Source organism: Brassica oleracea, chromosome C6, assembly GCF_000695525.1.
Source record: "Brassica oleracea var. oleracea cultivar TO1000 chromosome C6, BOL, whole genome shotgun sequence".
In the NCBI taxonomy this organism is placed as follows: domain Eukaryota; kingdom Viridiplantae; phylum Streptophyta; class Magnoliopsida; order Brassicales; family Brassicaceae; genus Brassica; species Brassica oleracea.
This window is the reverse complement of record NC_027753.1, coordinates 21,523,758-21,532,649: the sequence shown is the minus strand read 5'-3', so window position 1 is coordinate 21,532,649 and position 8,892 is coordinate 21,523,758. Positions and strand designations below refer to the sequence as shown.

At 37.1% G+C, this 8,892-nt stretch overlaps 1 protein-coding gene across 3 annotated transcripts; it reads right to left on the bottom strand.

The window, feature by feature from the left end:
- Positions 1 to 3,128: 3,128 nt before the first annotated feature.
- LOC106296356 (scarecrow-like protein 27) lies at positions 3,129 to 5,373 on the bottom strand. 3 transcript variants are annotated; one of them, XM_013732474.1, is made up of 2 exons: positions 4,464 to 5,373; positions 3,129 to 4,427 (listed from the first exon to the last, which is right to left on the bottom strand). In XM_013732474.1, exons 1-2 carry the CDS (start codon positions 5,094 to 5,096, stop codon positions 3,285 to 3,287), a joined length of 1,776 nt encoding a protein of 591 aa, XP_013587928.1. In that variant the 5' UTR covers positions 5,097 to 5,373; the 3' UTR covers positions 3,129 to 3,284. The 3 variants fall into 3 exon arrangements, with proteins under 3 accessions (XP_013587928.1, XP_013587927.1, XP_013587926.1); XM_013732473.1 differs by having other exon boundaries at positions 3,129 to 4,430; positions 4,467 to 5,373; XM_013732472.1 differs by having other exon boundaries at positions 3,129 to 5,373.
- Between the last annotated feature and the right edge of the window lie 3,519 nt (positions 5,374 to 8,892).

Below are 8,892 nucleotides of genomic sequence, written 5' to 3'. Positions count from 1 at the left end.
GAGTGATTTACAACGAAAGTATTTACGTGTGCTTTACATCGAAATCAATACATGGGCTTTACCACGAAATCTTACGTGTCGTTTACGACGAATTCTTTTCCTGCGCTTTACGAGGAATATATTTTGTCGTAAACGTAACGAGTCGTTGACGACGAAACCTCCGTTACGACGGACGTTTAACAACGAAACGTCTTTCGAGGTTAATTCGTCGTAACACCCCATTTACGAGAAGTAAATTCGTAGCTAATTTACGACCTATTTGCGTGGAAACATTACGAGGAAATGACGAGAAAAAGTAAACGAGTATTTTAGGAGGAAACGTTTACGAGGATATGACGAGGAAAGATAAACGAGTACTTTACGAGAAAATACTTCCGTGGTTGTTACGTGTACTTTACGAGGAAAATCTTTCGAGATATTTACGTGTAGTTTACGAAGAACACGTTTTGAGGTATTTACGAGGAAATCTAGCGACCTCCTTACGTGGAATATTTACGTGGTCTTTACGACGAAATGATTACTTTGTCTTTACGACGAAATATTTTCCTCGCTAATTTACGACGAATTGGCTTGGAAATATGTGTTACGACGAACGAGTAACGACGAAACGTGTTTTCTCGCTAATTCCTTTGTAAAGCCTCTTTTACGACGAACTCACGAGAAAAACCGCCCTCGTTAAACTTATGTTTTTTTGTAGTGTTACTTTAATTTTAACATTATTATTATTACTATAAAATTAATAAGTTTCACGGTTAATTGTTGAAGTTTTAACTTAGAGATAAAAAGTTAAAAACTATTACAACAAAGACATATAAAATTTCAGAAGTATATTACTTTACAATCAAGCAGTAACACGTCAGACTCAGAGCTTTCATCATGTTTTAAGTAAGTAAATCCGAACTTAAGATTGTTACTACTACAGACTTAATAAATCACATAAATTAATTTATTTTTAACAAGAAACAGTAGATGTAATGTTTGTAAGCAGTAGACGTAGGTATGCATGAACCGGTGCTTCCCAATTAATTCTCAAAGAAAAAAAAATTGAAGCTTTATTCTTTGGCAGTCATGGAGACAAAAGTGTCTGTTGTCGGTTTGGCTCCATGTTAATTTACGTTATTATATTTCTATTTCAAGTTCTCATATCTTATAGATGACGTATATGTCTTTTTAGTTTTAAAGCTGTACGTAAAGCTGATGCTTTTCATATTGTCAAAAGCTGATAATTTCGAAATTAGGCAACCAAAACAAAAACATTTCATACGAAGTAACATGCAAACCTCGATTCGCTACTAGAACCAAGAGGTGTCACAACCAAACTTTTAATATTTAAAAGACCATGATTATCGGCAAATTCTTATATGGGTTTTTAGAAAAAGAAAAAAAATCATAAAGGAAAAAAGTTGGAGAGAGACGCAGCAATCGAAACTTAATTAATGTCTAGAAAAACCTATTTTTAAGAGCTCTTCCCACCTGTCAACACATTAATGGTTTTAAACATTTTAATTTTATGACTTAAATAAAACAAATTAAAATAATACTATTATTTTATTTTTAAGAACATGTTTTTAAGAGCTTGAACGTTAATGATGCTATCCGTATCTTTTTCTTTCGTTTATGTTTGCTCGAATTAACGGAACAAAATTTAGCATTGTTTTGGTAAACAAACATTTTAAAGTGAAAGTTTCGAAAAAAAAAAAACATTTAAAAGTGTTCTAGTAGTTAGGTAAAATGCTAGTGGATTAGATATAAATCACAGTAGTAAACAAAGACGACAATAATTGATATGAATATATATAGTACAGGGTTAATAAATCCATCGTTTGTTTTTCTAATCCAGCCAACCTGCAAAATTACACGTTTCTAGCGACTATATGGACTATATGGACTATATGGTCATGATTAAGAAATAATCTCTCCGTTCCCGAAAATAAGATGTTTTATATTTTTTACTTGTTCCACAAATATAAATTTTCTATATGTTTAAGGTACTTTTTATACTTTTAAGAAACACTAAATGAAAATATTTAAATTGATTAAATTTTATTGGTGAAAAATTATTGGAAAGTGTATAATAAAGTAAAAAAAAAATTAAATTATAAACATTTATTGAATTCTTAAGCGTGAACACTTTAGAAAATCTTAATTTCAGTACAGATGGATTAATTTACACCGGCGTCATAAAACTAGATCGATATTAGTTTAATGAAGCAGTTGGTCGCAAATCAATACCGTCCAATTTAGTTAGCATATAAAAACGGAGACTGTATAATATTAAGCACAAATGACTTTAGGACCATGTGACTTCACAAACAAAAGTCGTATTACAATAATGAACTGGTATACTATATCCGAAAGCTAAAAAGCTTATGAATACATTTAAGGACTACATTTAATCCTTACATTAGTATATACAATATGTACTTTATCATGGCCAAACATTAAAAGAAATCTGTTAGGTACCCGAGACGATTAAACAAACATTCAACATTGGAAGCTCCAAAACCCAATGATAAAACCAATTAGCTAATCTACTTTTGGTTTAGAATCTTTACTCTCTGTAGGAATGTGTTAGTGTGTTACAACAGTACCTTGCATGTACCGTGAGTATTTCACTAATTCTGAATTACAGTACATTCTAAAGGCCTAATATAATTGTTTTTATTGATACATTATGTGTATATAACTTTTTCAAAATACATGTAAATGATGTATGTATAACCTAAACACTAGATTAGGCTCTTAAACAGAGTTTTTCACAAGTATATTTCAAGTAAAAAATTAGAACCAGACCAAGATTAACTAGTCCAAGTTAGTCTGTTTATACTCAAATTCAAAAGTACAGACTCTTGAGGATTCTAAAAACAAATATTTCATTTGTTTGATGTTTTGATTGGCACACAACTATTATGAGAAACAAAATTTCAATCAGTTATATAAAGCTGTGAAATATAATTAGTTAAACAATTTTTAACAAGATTAAAACCAACTAAGAAATGTAAAAAACAAACACCAACCATTCTCTAAAACATCATTGAACATTTTTAAAACACTGGAATAACTATATATCTTTTGAGATTTTTCTATTTTTGGATAAGAGATATAAGTATAACCTCAAAAGAGCAAAATAAAATCTAACAAAAGGAGATTTTTGATTATATATATCCTTACTTTCTTAAAATGTTAACATCAAAGTTGAAACTAAGAACATCACTGAACAACATAACAACATTCAAAGAGAATTAAATCATAAAAAGAAAAACATTAGATTCATTTGCTTTCTTCTAACACTTCCAAGCAGAGACAGTAACGAGTTCTTTCCTTTGCCAACACATAACAAGTGAACCATGTCTTTTCTCAACATGAAACCCTCTGACCGGACTCCTCTGCAACAAACACTCCGCCTGAGCCTCCGCAGTCTGACTCAAACTCGCCGGAGAAAACCCACATTGTGTAAACAAGCTTCTCCACGGCTGTGATCTTTCAATCCAACGGTGTCGTTTCATCAACAGCTTCTCAATCGACGGCTGCACCCAAAACCTCTCAACGCTCTCATCCTCTTGGCTTTGATTAGCATCGAGAGACTCGAGCAGAGTGGTGTGGTACTGAAGCGCGTGGATCACAGCGTTAGGAAACGGCGCGTCGTTACGGTCACATCCTCTGTCTGAACAAACGACGACGTTTGGAGAGATCTGTTTAAGGAAACGGAGGATGAACGGAAGGTAACCGGACACAACGGAGTTAACGGGAAGATTCACCGCAACAGCTTCTTTCTCCAACGAACGGAGAGAGACAGGCCAATAAGCTGGGTTCAGAAGAAGCTCGAGGCTCAACAGCTCGATCTCAAACGGAATCTTGACTTCTCCGGCGAAGCTTCTGAGATTCTCCTCCGTGAATCTAAGCTCGAACTCGTCGGACACCGTCGACGGAGGAGGAGCGAAGACCGTTATTTTCAGAGACGATGCTCTGTTTCTTCTCCTTGAAGCGAGCTCTTGCATCAACGACGACCATTGTCCTCCGTATCCAACGTCGAAGTCGATAATGTGGATCCGATCAAACCCTAGCTCGTCGTTGCATGACTCAAGAATCGATTGGTTCGCTGTGAAGTTGACGAATTGAAGAAACGGCGACGTTTCGGAGAATGTTCTGTACGCAGCGATTCGAAGGATCATATTCTCTGGTGAGATTAACGGTGGGGATGCGTTGTTGATGAGTGAGAGGAGAGCTTCGGTTATGTGAGAAGCCGCTCTCTGAAACGGAGGGTTCTTGTTGTTGTTGTTGTTGCTGTAGCTGAGATGGTGATTGAGCCGCGCCAATATCCCTTGCGCGAGAGCGGTGTGGTCGCCGTTGTTGTTATTGTTCCCGATTAGCTCCGCCGCGTTGAACAGCTGCTCGATGATGACTGTTTGGTCATCGCCGGCCGTTCCCGGCGGCGGAACAGGAGCCAAAGACGAGGAAGACGACGGGAGTTGTTGCTGGTGAAACTGAAACGGAAACTGGAATTGCTGTTGACGGCGGACGAGAAACGGGTCGTGACCCGGATCCGGAAATGGGAAAACGGGTTGATGAGATCCCGAATTGAACCGTTTCGCCGGCGGAGATGACGGTGGGTTCGAGAACGTCAACTCTTCTTGATAAGGGAAGCTACTCGATAACAAAGGATTCACCGGGACAGACCCGGATCCGAATCCGAAACCCGGGTCGAAAACACCGAAACCTGAACCCGGGTCCATGATAAGCCTTAAGATGCTCTGTTCCTGACCTCCGTCGAGATCATCTAGACCGATTTGACTACATTTATCGTCAACGGCGGTTGCGGTGGCGGTGACGGTACCACCGCCGTGAGAGGAAGAGAGAGTCATGGTGGTGGTGGTGGTGGTGGTGGTGGTTGAAGAGTGAGAAGCGAGAGGGCTAGGACTCCTTAAAGCGTCGAGAACAGACGTCGGCTCCGGTAAAACACCACCGACGACATAACCAAGATCTTGTTCTGCTCCGGTTTTGTCTTGATTAAACCAGATTTTCTGAGGATCTGAATAGAGAGAAGAAACAACACCAAACACCCCCTCCCCTTGAAATCTTTCAAAAGATAAGGGCATCGCCTCAACGCACAGTAAAAAGAACAAGACGAAGAGAGAGAGATCTCAAGAACCGGAAGACAACAAAAGAAGAAGGAGAGAGAGAGGTTATGTTCAGAGGTTAAATGTACGGAAGATAGAAAGAAACACATGCAAAGCTCAAAGCTTGTAATTGGCGCCTCTACTTTTTTTCCCTTAAATCACTTTTCTTTCTTTTTTCTCTGATGCTGTTTATGTGGATGCGTGCAATATTTAAAAAGTGCTCTTCATCAATGCTTGCTAAGCTTTCTCTCTCTCCTTCTTCTATGTGAGGCTTGTGTCTGTAGATGTAGTTATCTACATATGTACCGTGTTCCTGTGACATCTTTGTCTAGTCTCTTCGCATATGGAGCGCGTGACTCTACTCTCTCTTTTTTTGGTTGTCACCACATTTGTCTTTTTTTTTTTTTTGAACAACACCACATTTGTCTTACTCTTTGAGTTTTGGACACAAGCTTTCATTCAAATGCTTTGTTTTGAGAATGTTTTTTTTTTTGAAACTTATTAAGGGAGTAATTTATTTTAGAATGTTGCCTTCTATAGTATTAATAAATCACCCCTGCCACTTTCTAGGTTCTTATGGGGGCTCGACTGCAAACATAAAAGGGTATTATAAATCTAGTTGCTCTGTAAAATATAAGCTCTGAGGTTTATATAGGCTCTAATTCTATCTACTTGTAAATTTCAAAGCAGCAAAGTAGTAGTTGATAAGCATTTGTAGGGATTTTAAACTTGGTAAACTTAATGGTTCTTTACAAAAACTAGTGATAATATATGATGTATATAATATTTTAATAGAGAAATAATGACAAATTAATTTCACCTATAGGCTATAGCATTCTATCATTAATTTGTTTTCCATAAATTAAACTGATTATATTATAACTAAACTAATTAATTATTAGTATGAAATAGATATGATGACCAAAAAGACTTTAAAAGTATTTTTTGAATAGATATTAGTATTAAATAGATACTCTAGCCGGCTCACCTCAACCGGAGTTAAGAAAATATTAGTAGTATACAATTAAGTTTCCTTTAAGTTTTTTCCTTAAAAAAATTCAAATGTTTTCCCATTTTCACGTACTTTATACTTTTATTTGAGTACCTTTAAAAACTATGAAAAAGGCGCGTAAAAAATCATTGATCAAAAAGACTTGAACAGTATTTTTTTAAAAAAAAATACATATGCCGAGGAAGCAGAGCAAAAAGACGAAACTGACGCAGATGGTTCATTACCAGAATTCCGAAATTTACCCTCTTAGACTCGTGAAGTTCAAACGATAGAGGGATATATTTGTAATTTAAAGAGAAACAACTCTGGCAGGCGACTCTGACGGACCGGTGCTCTATTTGAGTGTCTCTCTGTGTGTGGCTTTTTGAAGATTTTCTTGAAAACATCGAGACATAATCTATCAACGGTTGATTCTTTGTCTAGATATAGATCCAGCGGCTCTAGATTGTGTATTCTTCACTTTTTTTGGAATTTTTATAACATTTAATAAAATGTCATTTATAATCCTTGACTACAAAAGCCTAGGAGCTTCCGCATCGACGGTTTATAACCGGATCACGGGCTCGGAATCTTAGGCCCATTCGATTAAAAGAAAATGTTTATTGGGTTTAATATCATGATCCGTCTCTTGCGGGTGAACCCGTATGATACGGAGTCAAGTCACACGTCGATAGCAGAGTGGACACGCGAGTCCGCGTGTAGACGAAGAAAAAAAGGGATTCGCGATAGATCATTCATTTTCACTTCTCTCTTCTAAAGCTAGGGTTTCGTGATTTTTCTCTCCCTGGCGATTTTTCGTGCGACGCGATAGCCGGATCATTTTCTCTTCTTTCTTCGATCTAATCGACGTCGTACTCTCTCGTAGACGATTTGAGGTGAGTATCCACTAGTTTCACCGATCGATTCAATCGTTTGGGGTCGAAAGCGTTTTAGGTTAAAAATCGATTTGGGGGTTTTGATTTATGGTTTTGGGGGTTTTGTCGTAGGGTTCGAAATCAAAAAGGGGGTATAGATTTCTGGTTTAAAATCGTCATGCGGATACGTTTATTTGGGATTTGTAATCGATTTAGTTTATAGTTAGGGTTCTAAAAGGAATCATTTTTTCTGATGCAGATGGATCCCGCAGCAGAGATAAGAGATTCAAAGAGGACAAAGGAGTACATCAACATGCTCTCTTCTGTGGCTGATTCAGAGTACGGGATTACGACGAGGTGTCCCTGTGGTGGCAGTATCATTCACGAGGTTCGTCGGAAGGACGAATACGACACGCTTCCTGGGAAGCGGTTCTTCACGTGCAAAAACTACGAGGTACGGTACGGTTGTTCTTAATTATTTTGAATTTTTTATTTTTTAAACGAGATTGATTATTGATTCAAAATTTTTTTTCCTTCTTACCAAGGCTGATGGGTTTCATTATCGTCAGCCTTGGGTCATTGGTGTCGAGGAGCAGATCGAACGCCTCACTAAGCGTCTGGAGGAGGTGGAGGTGGTGATAAATTGGGTGCCGGAGGTCAATAACCATATTCAGAGACTGGAGGTAACTAGATTCTAATTTGATTTCAATTTTGTAAAATATTTCTTAATTTTTTATGCATTGACTAACATTGTTCTTTCATGTACAGGCAGAGGTTGATAACTTCACTGGACATGTTTATAACCTCTCTATGCAGGTTGAGGTCTTGGAGAAGCTCTGCTTCGACTGAAAACAAAAGGTAACCCTTACTCTACACTGGTTAACTACAGTGGTAGCTAGCTAGAGTTTAACCACACTTAGTTGAGTTTTAAAAATTATAGGTAGTTGCGTATTCAATGGTAGTGAATGGTTGTGTATCAAATCGGTGTAGTTGAGTTTTTAAAATTTATTTGATGTTCATTCAATGATATCTATGTAGTTATACCTATGTTGTACTTGTTATAGAGTCATTAAAACACACACACCAAACACTAAAACAAGTATAGAGTAATTAAAACACACACAACAAACAGAAAAAACAAACTCATTTCAGAAATGCTTTAAAGTGGTGAGTGGAAGCTTTTTTGTGCATTTATCAGTTGGTTAATCGTTTGATTTCTCTTGTTTCACTGGTTAAACAGTGTTTGAATATGTTTTGGTTTATGTATATTGATAATGTTTGTATATGTTTTGGTATCTAGATTATTGATATGTATCCGTTTTTCTTTGTAGGTCACGGGTTCAAGGAGGAGGATGCGTGTGGACGTGGTTGTAGGTCTCGGTTTCTTTATGTATCATATCAAGTCACGGGTAAGGTTGATGGTTGTAGTAGTATTATGTCAGATTGAATCACGGGAGAGTGTAGTATTTTGTATGTTTCTACACTCGTTTTAGGACCTTCGGTTAATATGGGTGTATGTACCCACAGGATGTGTTTTCAAGTCACGGGTGTATGTCCCCACGACTTGCCTTTTCAACTCACGGGTGTATGTACCCCCGAGCAACTTGACTCATGTATCTCTATATATATAAACTATGTCTTTCTATTATTTTTGTGCATCAAAGTGTTTCACAATAGTTGTAAACTTGAAAACCAAAACTTCTAAACTCGTAAACTTCGTTGATACACTTGCTTTGATACACTCATCACTTACTTTGATACACTCATCAACCATCACCACTTGCTCTGATACACTTCTCATCCATCACCACGGGGGTTCACCACGATTGCATAGAGATCACCACCTCTACTTGTCAAAAACCAATCCATAGAGGTAAAATACGAACTTTTCTTTTGTTTTTATGAGGCA